Raw genomic sequence first — 17,450 nt, 5'->3', positions numbered from 1 at the left:
TAATTGATATATCATCATAAATTGAATATACATATAAAGTCATAGCATTATCACTATAGAAATGTTAAAATATATATATAATTTCATGGATTAAATACAGTTTTAAGCAATGATGTAGTAACAACAGACAAATTTTTAAAGATAATTATACAGTGGCGCCTGGGTGGCTCAGTCAGTTAAGCGTCCGACTTAGGCTCAGGTCATGATCTCATGGTCCGTGAATTCAAACCCTGCACCAGGCTCTGTGCTGACAGCTTGGAACCTGTTTCGGATTCTGTGTCTCCCTCTCTCTCTGCCCTTCCCCAGCTCACATTCTGTCTCTCTCTCTCTCTCAAAAATAAATAAACATTAAAAAAATTTTAATAAAAATAATTATATAAATTAGTTGTCATTGAGAAAGAACTTTTAAAATAGTTAGAAACAAATTAATCAGTAAATTCTATGTCCTAACAATAGAATATCTTATTTCATTAAATACTATATGGTAGAAAAAAATAATATCACAAATAATGAAAGAAGAGTGTATTATACATACATACCTGTGAACATCTATGAAATTATTGTATTCTGTGCTAGGGTCTATCTGTTCAACTGACATTTTAATCTCTTTATGGACATTCACTATTTCCTCTGTAACAAGACTGGTTATCTGGCTGTATTCATCAAATATACCTTTTCTGAAAACAAAAATAAAATTTTACAACATTTTTAAGTTTTCAAGGGAAACACAGCCCAAAATGAATTCAGAACAATAAACGTAAGAAATGTAACATCAATATTTACAGATGGTGGTTTCATACATCACCTTATTTCATACACCTGAATGGTAAAGTAAAGGGATTATACAAAAGCACAGATTCACAATTTACATTTGATATACCATGATAATAGCAAACAATCTAGAATAAGGCATTACTTTTTCCAACATGTATTTGACATGCTCAAAATGTAAGGTCAGTGTTGATGAGTTTCTATATCTAAATGCTGTCGTAGAAATGTTCAATTCCATTACATGGAACTATGGATCAATTCCTATCTCTTCAACGTTTCTTTCCAGTAGCTGCTACTTCCTCAAATGCCCTATCCCTTGGTTCTTCTCTTGCTCCTGGGCCTCTGCTCTTTTCTGTGTCTTAATTATAGAGTTTAACTGGTTCTGTACCTTCAATGACATCTTAAACTCTTCTCCTTCAGTAGTAAAAATGTCACATCTTACCTGCCTTCAGTAGTAAAACTGTCACAAAATATATTAGCTCTATGGGGCGCCTATGTGGTTCAGTTGGTTAAGCGTCGGACTTCGGTTCAGGTCATGATCTCATAGTCTGTGAGTTCCAGCCCTGCGTCAGGCTCTGTGCTGACAGTTTAGAGCCTGGAGCCTGCTTTGGATTCTGTGTGTGTCTCTCCTTCCGCCCCTCCCCTGATTATGTTCTGTCTCTGTCTCAAAAATAAATAAACATTAAAAAAAAATTTTTTTTAATATATTAGCTGTATCTAATGAGTACAAAATAGGGTGGCAAAGATCTAATCTCCAACTTAAGAGTGCTATGCTGTAAAAATATACCCCCAGTCAAGAATGGCCTCAATAACAAGTGTGGACAAGCTTATGCTGCCTTTTCCCAAATAAATATTAGGGGCATTGTTTGCTTTTCTTTTCCAAAAGCATCACTCATAAAAATGTATTACTTACAAAATTTCTCTTATTTAATATTCTCTCAATTATTTTATTGTAAATAGCCAAATATTGTTTGAGTTGAGGAAAAAAAGATTTAGTGTCGCTTGGGTGGCTCAGTTAAGCGTCCAACTCTTGATTTCAGCTCAGGTCATGATCCCACAATTCATGAGTTCAAGCCCTGCCTGGCGCTCTGCAGTGACAGCACAGAGATTGCTTGGGATTCTCTCTCTGTCCTTCTACCCGCCTCCCCCCCACCCACCACCTCTCTCTCAAAATAAATAAAAAAACTTTTAAAAAAATGTCTGACTCTTTATTTTGGCTCAGGTTATGATCTCACCATTCCTACGATTGAGCCCCACATCAGGCTCACACTGACAGCTCGGGGCCTCCTTGGGATTCTCGCTGTCCTCTCTCTGCCTCTCTCTCTCCCTCTCTCTCTGCCCCTCCCCCCACTCACATGCTCTCTTAAAATAAATAATAAAACTTTAAAAAAAAAAGATTTAAACTGTTTCAGTCAATGCTAGTTTGGAAAGATTACAGAAATCACCTGACAAAATTTAAAGAAAAAGGAGAGGCAGAGAAATTTAAAACAGACTTAGTAAATATCCCTGGGCTTATGACCACATTAAGTGAAAGTACTGAATAATATTAATGTAAATGAGCCTATCTAGATAACTCTCATAAAGCAATACCATAATATGATATGTAGGTTATTATTAATATCTACCTTCAGACAAATGGAATTTTTAAAAAAAGAAGCCTCCTAACGTTACATCAATGTGACATGGAATTCAACTTCAGTGAAATCATCATGCTTGGATATTTTAAATGCTAGGTCTAAAATAATTGTTTAGAAGTTAAAGATAATATGCTATAGAAAACTACTATGTCTCAAAAAATAGGAAACTACTGTCTCAAAAAGACATCTAGCGATGATGAAGATGCCATTATTGAGGATTCATGTGAAGAGTTTGAAATAACACTGATTCATGAGAGTAGGAAAGGAAGTATTTCTGAATCAACAATATTTAATTTAAATAGACATAACTAAATTTAGAAATTAAATATTTTAAGTAGACATTTTACTATTTTATCAATACCCTTCAAAGTTTACCTATTCAAGTCAACTAAAAATAATTTTTTTATCCTTTTACTGGGAAGATGGGAGATCACCTAATCCAGGTCAAAGGAGATGAACTCTACCAAACATGGCCTATCTTTTTCTGTTGTCTTGCATTGATGTCTATGGTAAACGTGTGCTCTTGACTTACTCGCCAGAATATACTGTTGGCTCCTTAAAGGCAAAAATCGTGGCCAATTCACAGGCAGCGTGCTTTGCACACAGTAGAAATTCAATAAACATTTGTTGATGTTAACTTCACATAATAAGTTGGCAAATAAACCTTCAAAAAATTCTTTCCTTTGATGGAGTCACAGAGTGTAATGCTAAGTGAAATAAGTCAGTCAGAGAAAGACAAATACCATATGATTTCACTCATGTGTGGAATTTAAAAACAAAACAAACAAAACCAAGCAAAGGGCAAAAAGAGAGAGACAAACTCTGTCTAAAAGAAACAGACTTTAATTTGGAGAACAGACAGGTGATTACCAGAGGGGAGGTGTGACGGGGGATGGGTAGAATAAGTGATGGGGATTAAAGAGCACTGAGTTACGTAGAGAATTGTTGAGTTATGGCATTGTACACTGGAAACTAATATAACACTGTATGTTAAATATACTGGAATTAAAATTAAAAACTTAACAAAAAAAATTCTTTCCTTTGGACTTCTCAGTTGCTCAATATTTAAACACTCAATCCTCCGAAAATATTAACTTCTTAACACTTGTCAACTAATGAATTTTTTTTTCACCTAAATTTCCAGCTAATCGGAGTAGAACAAAAACATACAAAACAGAAGGACCATTCTTAGGGCTAGCCAGAAGGTTTAGGAGATGATAATAAACTGAAAGGAGACGAGAAGTGAAAATCAAGAAGGACTAAAGTAAAACAGATGTGAAATACACACTGGGCTAAGTCAATAATGAAGTTCACAAAACACAGACAACTTCTTTCCAAAAGCTTAACTAGGAGAAAAAATAATGTTAAAATCACTTCATGAAGGGACTTTATGCCAAATAGGAAATGTATCTTACAGTGCTTTTATCATTTCTTCTTGCATCTTTTGTAAGGAGTCCAGAAGCAAAGGAAGTGTGGTGTCATAATACTGATTCTGATGAAGCTGTGCCCCTTTCAATGCCAATACATACTGATTATGCAGCATATGAAGTTTCATTGTGGCTTTGTCGTATCGTTCCTTGGCCTTTTCGGTTTCTTTCCCTGAAGAAAATGTTGAAGAAAGTTAAAAGAGATAAAGATGTTTTATATTCACTATAAGCAAACAGAGTGACCACTATTTTATATTATTTCATACATTTTAGGAGTAATCGACAAAATTTTATTGAGCATAATACTACATACCCAGCTCTATACAAAGTACTGCTTATTTGTCAGTATTTTGCACACAGGCTGCTATGAAGGAGACATATAATACAGTAAATGTTTGATGAATGAAAGTTAATGTACAATTTTTTATGAAATTACACAGAAAAATGATCTTTCTTATCTTCAAGAAGCTTACACAAATTGGAACAACCAATGTACATGAAACAGTGTAACCAAGAAAACAACAAAGTTTGTAAACAATGTTAAATTTTGAGGTCTGTGTTTGAGGTTTCAATAAAGACAAGGGGAGTCAGAGGTGGCTATGTAGAAAAAACAAACCTTAAAAGGTGGGGCATGTGCAGGAAGGTATAAGAAAGACAGAATGGATAATAATAATTCCTTCCTCTCATCTTCCCTTTTCACCTTTCTTCCTTTCATTTAATGAATATTATCCACTGATCACCACCAAAAACTGTGCTAAACACTGGGAATTCAGTACCTAGAAAAACAGAGGCCCCACATATAGCTGCTGGTGAATTGGAATACTGAGTGAAAACGGGGAGAGAATAAGCAAAATTACACAGGCAAGCAAAGAAATAAGCTCACAGAGTAAGTATTAACGGAGTGAAGGAAATATGTCTGTATCAGTAGAGCAGTTTTAGGTTGTGAATGACTTGAAAGCAGAGAAATTTAAACTCGATATAGGAAAAGTCCAGGAGATATTGATAATATTATGAACTAAAACTTTTTGTGGTACCTTTATTAAAATAATTCAGAAAATATTCACAGAGTGACAACATAAACAACTATATAAATAAATGAAAAAAATTAATGCTTATTTATTTTTGAGAGAGAGAAAAAGAGAAAGGGAGTATGAGTAGGGGATGGGGCAGAGAGAGAGGGAGACACAGAATCTGAAGCAGGCTCCAGGATCCAAGCCATCAGCACAAAGCCTGACGCGGGGCTCAAACTCACAAACTGCAAGATCATGACCTGAGCTGAAGTCAGATGCTTAACTGACTGATGCACCCAGGAGCCCCTAAATAAATGAAATTTTTAAGCAGATCTTCAATTTTCAATGTAAACCAAGCAAATATTTTTATCAATTAGATTTAGGGAATAAACTTTTCAAAATATTTATTATGTTGAGAATTTTATTTTAAAAGTTTATTAATTTCATTTCTGAGAGAGAGAGAGAGAGAGAGAGAGAGAGAGAGAGAGAGAGAGAACAAACAATCGGAGGAGGGGCAGAGAGAGAGAGGGACAGAGAGAATCCCAAGTAGTGTTGTGCTGTCAGTATAGAGCATGACACCATGCTTGAACCCACGAACCGTGAGATCATGACCTGAACTAAAATAGACAGTCAGATGTTTAACCAACTGAGCCACCCAGGCACCCCTATGTTGAGAATTTTTGACACCACAGGCTCTCCTCTGCTGTCACTCTGCATAGGTTCAGCACCCATCTAAGTATTCCCTACAGGTAGAAGTCTGAAAAGCATTCCCTGTTGAAGAATGTGTCCAGCTAAGAACCAAAAGCAGAGTAAAGACAGTGTTATTGTGAAGAGAGGAGACCTCAGACCCTCAGACATGCACAGGCAGGGCGATAGAATGAGAACAGTTTGCTTGCCTTTCTCATCTCCCCTCCAGTTCTCAGACAAAGAAACTGCATCTAGCAGATGGAAAAGAAAATCTTTCCAGCATACTGGTAAGTCCCTGCTACCAACAAATTCTAGTGGTTCCAAGTACCAGAACCACCACTGACTTCCAGGCAGCTGCACAGAATTATTTTACAGAGCATAATTCTCTAGCCATAGCCCATCAGCTGGTTCCTGCATATGGGGACATTATTAATTTCCTAAGTTATTTGCAAATTGCTACCTTAGAAAGCCTATTTTACTTTATAACATAAAGAACTTCTTAAGGAGAAAATATTTTAATCACCAGAGATCTTTCCTAGCCCTTCTCACTGCTATCTAGAAACAGGTTCTAACATCAGGTGGATGGAAACAAATATATTAATTCAGTTCTGATCTGAAGGGATCAGAAAAAATAACATGCGCCACTAAAGAAATGGATATTCTCACTTTTGGACTACAACTCACAGGATAATATATTTTATTTCATGAGCCAATTATCATATACATTTTTAAATATATAATTAAAATAAATTCATGAAATAACTTTTCCCCTTCCTATGAAGGATACCCTGTTATTTTAAAAAGTTCTGTTTTATTTGAATTTTTAATTCTTTTAAATCTTCATTGAGAACCCAATATATTTTTTGCCTCAGTTACCCTACAGAAATTTTAAGTCATTCTGTATAGCACTAGGGATAATTTTTTTAACTTAGTAATTACCAAGTTACCTCAGTAATACTAATCATGAATGATATTTTAAGGTTCTCAGTAACACATTCGTCTACATGTTCAATTAATGTAATAGTTTTTTTTCCACAGAATAATATATTTATTTACCCACAAATATTGCTATTTGGCATCCTTCTTACAAAAATACATTTCAAAAAATGTCCCCAAGAGTCTATGCAGTTTACATATCTATGGCCAGCCTCAGAGCCTCCGTCAAAAATAACAATCCCTTTATCTCCCTATCCACACTAGTCAGGATGAGACTCCTATATGAAGCTAATACTCAAAAGCCAAAGTGCATACCCAACCAAATCAGAATCCGTTTTTTGGCTGGGGGCTAAATCACATTAATGTCTGAATGAGAGTGAAAACTCGACAAACACCTGCTGCAGAAGCTGCCAGAGCAGCCCTTTCCAAGGCCCTTTTATTTTCGTTTTTTAATTTCATTAATCATTTTTAAGCTAGTTTCAATATATGTTACTTAAAGTTCAGCAAATTCTGACAGAAATTCCAATGGTCATATACAATTAGGCAGACAAATTGATTCAAAGTAATAAAGAAATTTTCTAGAGTCTACGTGTTGATAATAAGAAAATAAGGGGGCGCCTGGGTGGCGCAGTCGGTTAAGCGTCCGACTTCAGCCAGGTCACGATCTCACGGTCCGTGAGTTCGAGCCCCGCGTCAGGCTCTGGGCTGATGGCTCAGAGCCTGGAGCCTGTTTCCGATTCTGTGTCTCCCTCTCTCTCTGCCCCTCCCCCGTTCATGCTCTGTCTCTCTCTGTCCCAAAAATAAATAAACGTTGAAAAAAAAAAAAAATAAGGCAAGCATCTACCAGGCAAGACTATTTAAGTACTGTGTTCTAATTTGTTAATTGTTATTGTAAATTCACAAAGTATAACTACATAGTAAACTCCATATTTTAAATCATTTTTAAATATTACTTTTTATATGAACTCTATTATTCCTAATTAATTTCTTGGATTTTTAGTACAACTTCAGGAGTCAAGCTCTCCACACAAACATTTTCATGGAGACATTTAAACCACCCATCTGTCCTCCTATCTGCACAGATTTTTAAACTGCAAACTACCCATCTGTCTTTCTAGATGGTGAAAAATGATGCACTAAATGTGTAACGCTCAGCTAAGATTTTATAATCTAAAGTCTTATTAGAAAAGTTAAGAATTTCTTTTTTTCTTTATCAAGACTATTATAACCATATCAAAATATCAACAGCTTATAAGTGGTAATTAACACAATTTATGAAAAAAGTTAAATGCCTTTGAAAATATCCAAGGCAGAATTTATTACATTAAAATACTACTACTAACAATAAAGAGCTTTGGGTTTAATACGAGCTTAATAAGAGCTTTGGGCTTAAAACTGAATTTGAGGGCGTGTTTTAGCAGGTTTTTGGCTTGTTTGCTTTTGTACTCTACAGCTCACATACACTTATGCATTTGGTTATCTGATGTACTTGTGCATGTGCGTGATCGATCAATTGACACCCTCCCTCCCCTGTAGAAAGTTCCAAGAACATGTTCACTTGCTATGATTTCAAAAGGGATTTTATTATAGTTTTTCCTGATTTACTTTAAAATAATTATTTAGGTCCCATACAAACTATATAAGTAAATTCAAGAAATAGTAATACCTTGTGAAAACCAAAGTCACAAATAAAATATTTTCTGTTCCATTCACATAATGAAACATGTGGCAAAAAACCCTAACACAATTCTCGCCACATCACTTCTTGGTGCAGAATATTTCACATCATTATTACTCTTTCTTAACTTTTAAATAACATTTGAGCCTAAAATTAATATGAAGTATACAGATTAAGCAAATTCTTATTGACAGGCACAGAATTATACCTCTGTTGCCATATGACTTTTTTTCTTTTTTAATGAAGAGAGGCATTCAAGCAGGGCATGGAGTTGTCCCATGTGTCAATTAACAGGCAGGAAAACATCTAATTTTTCCTTCTGCACATAATGAATTTCACAAAGAGATTGTATTATAATTCTTTTGTCACCACTTGTTGACAAATCTGTTTAATGTTTGTAATAACAGAGTGTATACACAATATGCCATGCCATAAACAATATTATGAAGCTAGCAAAACTCAATTATGTAAGTTTGACATTTACAAGAGACAGGCAAGACTACTCATTCAGCTAGTCTAGAAAGTCGAGTATTTTTTATTATAAACTTCAGAAGTGTTTGCCATTTGCTAAATATTATGGTGGAAAGCCTCCTGATAATAAATGAGAAGTGATTATTTTCAAAAAGCAAAATGCCTGCACATAGACTCTGCTTTGATTTGGATAACTAAACGTTCTACCATCTTACATTTTTCTTTCCTGTCAAACCATTCCTCCTCAACTATATAATTTCTACTTATTGCTCTGAGAAAGAAGAAAATGAGCAAGAATTCATCCTAACTTATAAGTTATTTGGGCCAAATGTCCACATATATTTTTTCACATGCAAGTTAAAATTCAAGTATGACATGTGGGAACAATGAATGAGTTACCCATTTTATTCCATGCTGTTCAGACAAAAGCTAAGTTAAGAAGTCATTTTTTGTCTCAGCTTCTCCTTTGATTAGTTTTGCAACCCAAGCAAGTCATATAATCTAAATTTGAGCTTCTAATTTCTAATCCTGGGAGTTAAATTATCTGCCCTTTTCAATTCACTGGGTAGTGATGAAGGATGAATGGCAAAAAAATTGTCAAAATGCAACAGCAAAGGCTAAGGAGGGCATAGAATTTGGAGAGCTGAAAAAACCTTTTGATTATATGCTCCTATAAAGCATTAAAAAATACAATAGATATATAGGTATATTTATATTTATATTTATATTTATATTTATATACACACATACTGTGCTACTTTTAATAAATTTCCTGGTATAAGAAAAATTGATATATCAATCAATAAATATTTACTGGGCATGTGTTATAGACTCTAAACTGTTCAAGGAACTAAAACAGTGATATTTTATTTAAAAATTCAACAAAATACCTTTAAAGAGAAAACTGTGAAATATCATTTCCTTGCATATAATGATTGCTAGCTTCAACTGACCAACAATCATTTAATAATCTATAAATTGAATATACCATGCTCAAATCTATATTCTATAATGTAACAAAGCTTTGAAGGGGAGGATTCTGTGTAGCTGGGATGAAGTAAAAGCATAATTCTGAATTTCCCACATAGCATCTGAATATTTAATAAAGCACAAAAAGAAAAATAAATAAACCCTCATCCTCAGCATAGTAGGCAGTGAATGTACAAATTTTAAATCGTCTGTGAGTGGAGGGGCAGCTGGGTGGCTCAGTCTGTTAAGTGTCCAACTCTTGAATTTAGCTCAGCTCATGACCTCCTGGTTCGGTTTGTGAGATCGAGGCTGGCATCACCTGTCAGTGCAGAAACGGCTTGGGATTCTATCTCTCTCTCTCAAAATAAATAAATAAACATTTTTAAAAAAATTATCTCTGAGTGTAAAATTAAACACCAAATCACTGCAAAAGATCTCTCACCCTCCCACTGCAAGACTTCATGGATACCAAAGGCTGTTCTGAAAACAAGAAAAATGAACTAAAGAGAGAAGAGAAAAGGTAGCAGTGTGCTTAAGACTTGTCTAAAATCACCATCAGAAAAAGCAAGTTCATTCTATATGTGAAAATACTGGAAACATAATGCTAGATCACAGAACTGACTACAAGAAAGGGAACTAAAAGTATATGTGAAAGGCATGAGAAACAGTCTTAGAAAGGTAACACTTCAGAGGGAGAAATGGTTAAAATGAAGGAACTTGGGAAACCATGAAGGAACAAAACAAAGCAAGTGAGGAAAAAAATCCTGTAGGAAAAAAAAAGAATATAAAAATATATATAAAAAAAGGACACATCAATCTTTGTCAAGAGCATGAAGGGTACACGATTTTATTCTACTTGCAAGCTAACAAATTAGCCTGCCTCAACTTTACGAAGATGGGCAGAAGACATAAGTTCTGAGACAGAAACATAGGACAGTTTATTTCTCAAAGCAGTATCAGTAGCTAGAGTATCATCATCATTCATTGGTGGGGGGAAACACATTAAACAGAATAAAATGACAACCAACAAACTAGTAAAAAAATATGTGTACCACGAATAACAGATAAGGGGATAATCATTGTAATATACTTAAAAGTTCTTAAAATTTGGGACACCTGGGTAGTTCAGTTGGTTAAGCATCCAACTCTTGATTTCTGCTCAGGTCATGAACTCATGACCTGAGAGAAACAATTATAGAAGATAATAGTTATCTAAGTATATAATTTTATACAGTACTGACTTTTGGAACCATTAATGTTAAACCATTAATGAGACAGATAAGCAAAAAACAAGAATAGGAGAGGACAAAACAACTTATAAGGGGATACAACAGATACAAATGAACCAAACTATTTCCAGTGAATAACGCAATCACACCGAAAGGAGTGGGGAAGAAAAGATTAATCTAAGAAACTTTGGCAAACAATATTTGATTACAATGAAAGACTAAAGACAAAAAGAGCTCTAAAGAAACCATGAATTGTAGTTTCTTTAAGAGGCATGCGTTAACAATTCTGAAATGATTTTCTGTTATTTTAGGATTGAACAAGTAAGTAAACAGAGTGTGAATAACAGAAGCCAGGTTTCCCACTGTCAGAGAAAGAAGTTGCAAATACATAAATATGAAAACACCAAATGAACACAAGGCATTGGACTAGAATTGAAAGTCTCAATATAAACTCTTTAGTTTTAATATAGACAGATCAACAGATGTAGAAATAAGCACTGATACATTTGTGTTTCTTATTTATCTCTGTGCATTGAAAGGACCTAGAACAAAGATACCCTCATGACAATGAGCACACCCAGTGCCCAAATAATGGTTTCTAAATACTAAATGGAAAACCACTAAAAGAAACTATGGTTCCTTAAAATAATGGAGCAGGATACAGAGCATGAAAAGTAAAAGATGAGTCAGAAAATAAAGGATGAATGACAAGAACACATCAAAAGGACAGAGGGGCCATTGTAAGTTTCTCTCTCACATACAGAGAAAGAAATAAATAAAATGTGGTGAAATATTAATATCTGGGGAGTATGAGTGAAGGTATTCTTTGTATCCTTCTTTTAATAGATATGTAAGTCAGAAATTATGTCAAAATAAAAGTTAAAAATCAAAAGCTGTGAAAATCTGATCAAAAGTCAAAAGTATCTGAATATTCATTAAATCTAAAAAATTGGAGTTATTTAGTCTAGAGATCAAACATCTCAATGATTTGTTCTTTAAATATCAAAACACTTACTTCCTAAAATAAAAAAGAAAACTTGGTTTCAATATGTATGTTTCAAAGCAGGTATGTTCCCACTATGAGGATTATTAATACATAAACACAGCCAGAATGAAAACAAAACAAAATAAAACAAAACCATCATTCTGCTTTATAAGATTAGTCAACTGTGTGGAATAACAACATTTCCAGCAAATTAAGGGCTTTCATCCTTTAAATCTTTATCCACATCCCATGGTGTTTTAGGTTCTGTGAGGGATAGGCAGTATTTTCCTAAAAGATGCTTGACAAAAAAAAAAAATAAAACAAAGGCACACAAAATAGTCATCATAATGTTAGGATATAATTATAGAGGAGGAAGTGTAGAGATCACCATTTACTTAGCATGAATAACCAACCAGTAACTGACCTCAAACTCTGAATAATGTACAATAATAATACACAAGGTTATCTAATAAGTTGATGAATACCTTTAAGTAAGTAAGTAGCTTAAAAGCTACAAGATATACATAAAATATATCTAGAAGAAACAAAGTATTAGTCATTTCTGAAGGAAAAAAAACAGGTAACAGTCAGGAGAAAAACTTTTCACTATATACTTACTGGCCTATATCTTGTGATTTTGAATTTGGGAAGAGGAAGCCCAGGAACCCCCTTAAGAAAAGAAATTTCAAGACAACTTCAATAAGCTATAACCAATATATCTACCTACTTATCTGTATAAAGCTGTATGCTTGGCCTTCTTAGACTACTACTATGAATAAACGGCTCTGGCTCCTAGGTAAAACCAATCCATTCACTTGGGTACTGGATTCATCACCTCATAACTACTCAAGGACAATGCTACAGCCATTCTTCCTTCACTCTGCTACCTCATCAACTGTTCCTTTTCTCCCAGAGCATTCTCAACAACAAACAAGCAGTAGTTGCTCCTAATCTTTAAAAAAAGAAAACATCCTCCCTTGACTACTTTCAGTTACCTCCCTCTCTTTCCTTTACTGCAAAACTCCTGAAACGATTTGTCTGTACCAGGGATCTCCAGTTTCTTTTCTCGCATTCTTTCTTAAACCCATCCCATTTAAGCTTTCCCTCTACTGCAATATTGAAACTGCTCTTTTCGAAGTCTCCAATAACCCACACTTTACAATATTCAAATCACGGTCCTCATCTCATGTTTTAGTAGTACTTAACCAGGTTGATCTCTCGTTCTTCCTCAAAATCTTTTCCTTCCCCATTTGGCTTCCAGAATAATATGTTCTTTTGGTTTTCCTTTTATCTTGGTGTTCTTTATAATTTCTTCCTTATTTCTTGATGTTGGGATTCTTAATGTTGGGCTGAGTCTTAGGACCCTTCTCTTTTCTATCTTAATGAACACCCTTAGTAATGTCATCAAACGGCATGGCTTAAATACCAACTAACATTCAAGTTTATACTTTTACTCCAGACCTCTCCCAGGAATTCTCCATAGCTAGAGATTCAAGTACAAACTAGACATATCTAGTTAGATGTCTAAAAAGAATCTAAAAACTCCTGATCTTCAGCTCCAAATCTACTACTCCTATATTTTTCTCCACCTCAGTTAACCACCTTTCCAGTTGTTCAGGCCAAAAATCTTGAAATCATCCTTGACTTCTTTGTCTCACCCACTATATCCAATTCATCAGCAAATCCTTTAGGCTCTATTTTCAATACATATATACATTCATGGATTCCATATGTCTGAATTCACCTACTGCCTAAAATTATTTCTAATCCTCAAATCAATTTACAAAATACTTTCCAGGCCAATCACAGATATACACATATGCAGAGCACAAGAGTCATTTGATACACATGTTCCCAAGAGAGGTCAAACAAGGCTATCTCTGTCTACCTTTTTGTTTCAGTTTCCATGCTGGAAGCTACCCATTCTGCAGTCTATTTAGTTTCACATTTATTGCATTTTTGTGCTTTTAGCTGATGATTTTGCTGTTTAAAATGGCCAAAAGTAATACTAAAGCGCTGTCAAGTATTCTTATGATTAAGAAGGCTACAATGTACTTTATAGAGAAAATAGGTATGGCAGATTGCTTTGTTTAGTCATGACATATAGCACTATTGGTTTGGAGTTCAATGTTAATGAATCAACAACATATATTAAAGAAGGTGTCTTTAAACAGACACATACATAAAACAGGATGCTGTATTAAATCAGTCACCAAAAATGCTGTGACCTTGCTTACAGGAACTTAAACCCTAATGTTATGTCCACTAGGGGCAATGATTCAGTACTCAGCTAATGCTAATTTAGCATTCAGAGTGATTTCACTGAACATAACTACTGTAAATAACAAGAATCAACTGTATATCCAGAAACTGACCACTTCTCACCACCTCTGTTACTACCACCCCAGGTCCAGACCAGCATAAAACCTTGCCTGGATTTCTCCAATAGCCTGGAAATAATCTCCTTACTTCCATCCCCCTCCACCTCTCAGAGGAGTTGCAACAAGGATGCCAAATTATACTATTAAAATATTAGTCAATTCCTGTCATTCTTCTGCTCAAAACCCACCATGGTTTCCAATTTTACTTAGAGTAGAAGCCAAAGTGCTTTAAGATAATGACCAAAATCCTATATAATTTGTGCCTCCTTCGCCATTCACCATCACTCTTCCTCTCTGATTTCATCTCTTTCCTTTATCGCTCCACCAGTTGCAGACACACAGGCATTTGCACTACTCCTCAAATATTCTAGACATGATCCCCTCCCGGTGAATTAGCTTTGGCTATTCCCTCTACCTGGAGTACTCTCTGTCTCAGATAACCATACACTTCACTTCCTCACTTCCTTCATTCTTCATTTAAATGTCTCTTTCTCCATGAGGCTTGACCTGATCATTCTCCCAACATCCTATCCACCTGCTGTGTTTCATTTTTATCCATGGTACTTATCACCATCTAACATACTATATGTTTCACTTATTTGTTGTGTTAATTAGCTATCTTCTTCTCTAAAATGTAAGCCTGACAGAGGCAGGAATTTTTGTACGGTTTGTTATCTACAGTATCCCTAGTACAAATAACAGTGCCTGGCACATAAAAAGAAAATGCATAAATTGATATAGTTTTTATTATTAAAAAATAAATTTAAGCTTAAATAAAATTTTTTAAAAAGCTAAAAGTTACAGAAAGATTACAATTTTATCTGCTGCATCTGTTTATATCATTTTTCTAGTAATCAAGTCCAAAACTAATATTAAGGAGCTCACCTATAAAATATAGAGGAAAATCATCAAAAGGATATAGTTTCTCTTAATCTCTTTGTATATGAAACTTAGCTTTGTTTATTTAATAAAACTAAGAAAAATAGGGACAAATCAAATTATTGTGCTTTAATTTTATTTTCATTTTAGGAAGTTATCTGTAGAATATAAATGAATCATGTGACATATTCCATCCCACATAATATTTCAGCACCTAATGAGAATATTATAACTGTCACTCCAATTTCTGCAACTTTAACCCAATGCAAATTAGATTAACAACAAAGAGTGTCATTACTCTTTATGACCTTATAAAGTTCCTATCATATTAAGCTCCATGCAGTGAAAAGCATTCATGCCATATGTTAGCTGCTGATATATCATGTACTAATAAGTAGGTCAAAAAAAAAAAGGGGGGGGGAGGAGGGAAAGCCACATCAACAGAAATGATGATCGAAAAATATATCTTGAACTTATTAGTTTTGGTCTTTAGCAAGTCCTATATCCAAAAAGCATTTCTCCTTATGTTGAACTGAGATGTAAATTTGAATTTCAGAATATTTGTCTAGGGGACCTCCACATTTCATGCATACATGATTCTGGTTTTTAAAAACTACAAGATTTAGAGATTATTGAATAGGAAGGCCATTCTTGTTGGACTAAAAATGAGAAAATCAACTAAAAGAGCCTTCAAAAAGTTTTACTCATTTTTTTAAATTTGGATTTATTTAAACATAAATTTAACCATCTGTCTCAAATCTGGACTCATTTCAAACTGGTTTTCACAATTAAAGTACTCTAAAGAGACAACTCAATGGATCTAATCAATTTTAATTGGCTATAAAATACCACAGAACTATTCATAATGCATGAAGAGGCAATTTAAGAAAATCTACTTCCCAATTACAGAAAAATTTACTTTTGAATGAGACTTCTAGCAAACTCCCCACAGTTCTAGCAGTAGGTATCTTCTTATTCTGTCTGCATAGGTTAAGTGAGGGCCTGTACATAATCAGGGAGTTTACAAATCTCTTAGCACTCTGTTTTGTTTCCCATAAAGAAATAAAATTTGAAAGAGAGTTTGTTTCCCTACTCTTGTTATATAAGTGGGTGGAGAGAGCTCCTTTTAAACTTCTCTAGACTATTATAAGCATTTGTAACGTGGAGTCGCTCATCCTGTTTCTTTCTCCTGAAATATGACGTGTGATAAAGCAAAAGCATTCAGACTTCTACTCATATAAGAGTAACCTCCGCGAAGTATTGTGGGTATTTTGAGTCTTGGTAAATATAAAACCCCAACATAACTGTAGTCACACAGAATCAATTAAATAGGCTATATCAGAATACATAACTATGAGAGTTATTTTGAACAGGTTTTCTGACACTTCAGTATATCTTCAAGCAAACTATAAAACTTCAAAGCAAAAACTGTATTTAAATTCACTTCATCAATACCATATGGTTCAACTCTTAAAAAAATACATTTTAACTCTAAAAAAATACTACATGGCATATGAACAAGGGACTGAATGTAGGTTTATAGGTAAAGATTATGTATATTTTTTACAACATAAGCAAGTGGAAGATTATAGTGAGTTTTAAAAAAATCTGGGAATGAATAAACTCATAAAACTCTCAGAACAAATGAAGAAGGATGATGAAGTCCACTAAGACTCTAAACTTAGGTTAATGCGTTAAGTAGATACCTGCAAGTTTTAGGAAAAGACCCATTATCACAATTATTCAGGCATAATCTGCAACGCCTGAGATGAAAACTATATTACATGGGATTAAAGAAACATAGACATTGTAGGAAATAAGATGAGTGCACTTGTAAACAGAGCATAGAAACTAACCAAAATGAAAGAGAAAGAAAAAAAAAAAAAAAAAGACAAGTGGGAAAAAAATGAAGAGTATCAGTAGACTGTGAGACAACCACTAGCAGCCTAAGATCCATGCAGCAAGAGTCTGTAGCAGAGAACAGAGGGGGACACAGAAAATATACATGAAGAAATAATGGCTGAACGGTTTCCAAATCTGGTGAAAACTATAAATTCTCAGATAAAACAGGCTCAAAAACCACAAGAAAAAAAAAAAAAACTACAGCAATGGACATCATGACCAAATTTCTTAAAACCAATGATAAAGAGTAGCTAAAAGCTACCAAAGGAAAATAAAATGTGTAGAGCAAAGATAAAGATTAGAATAGATTTCTCTATGACATAACACTAGCACAACATCTTTAAAGACTTAAAGAGGGGGAAAAAATGACAAAATAGAACTCTATATCCAACAAAGATATATTTCAAATAGAAAGGTGAAATAAAAACTTTTTCAAGCATGTAAACCTGAAAGAATTTATTACTTACAGACTTACATTACAAGAAACA

At 34.2% G+C, this 17,450-nt stretch overlaps 1 protein-coding gene across 3 annotated transcripts in view; it reads right to left on the bottom strand.

The window, feature by feature from the left end:
• The window catches only part of FER (FER tyrosine kinase), a 432,909-nt gene that overhangs the window by 334,244 nt on the left and 81,215 nt on the right, over positions 1-17,450 (bottom strand). For all 3 annotated transcript variants that reach the window (XM_030326125.1, XM_030326151.1, XM_032593989.1), the window contains 2 exons: positions 3,824-4,007; positions 540-677 (listed from right to left, as the gene is read on the bottom strand). In XM_030326125.1, coding sequence (XP_030181985.1) covers positions 540-677; positions 3,824-4,007 — 322 coding nt within the window. The remainder of the gene's footprint in view (positions 1-539; positions 678-3,823; positions 4,008-17,450) is intronic.

The sequence above is a fragment of the Lynx canadensis genome, chromosome A1 (assembly GCF_007474595.2).
Source record: "Lynx canadensis isolate LIC74 chromosome A1, mLynCan4.pri.v2, whole genome shotgun sequence".
NCBI lineage: Eukaryota > Metazoa > Chordata > Mammalia > Carnivora > Felidae > Lynx > Lynx canadensis.
Note: the sequence above shows the minus strand (reverse complement) of the source record. Positions and strands in the feature narration are given on the sequence as shown.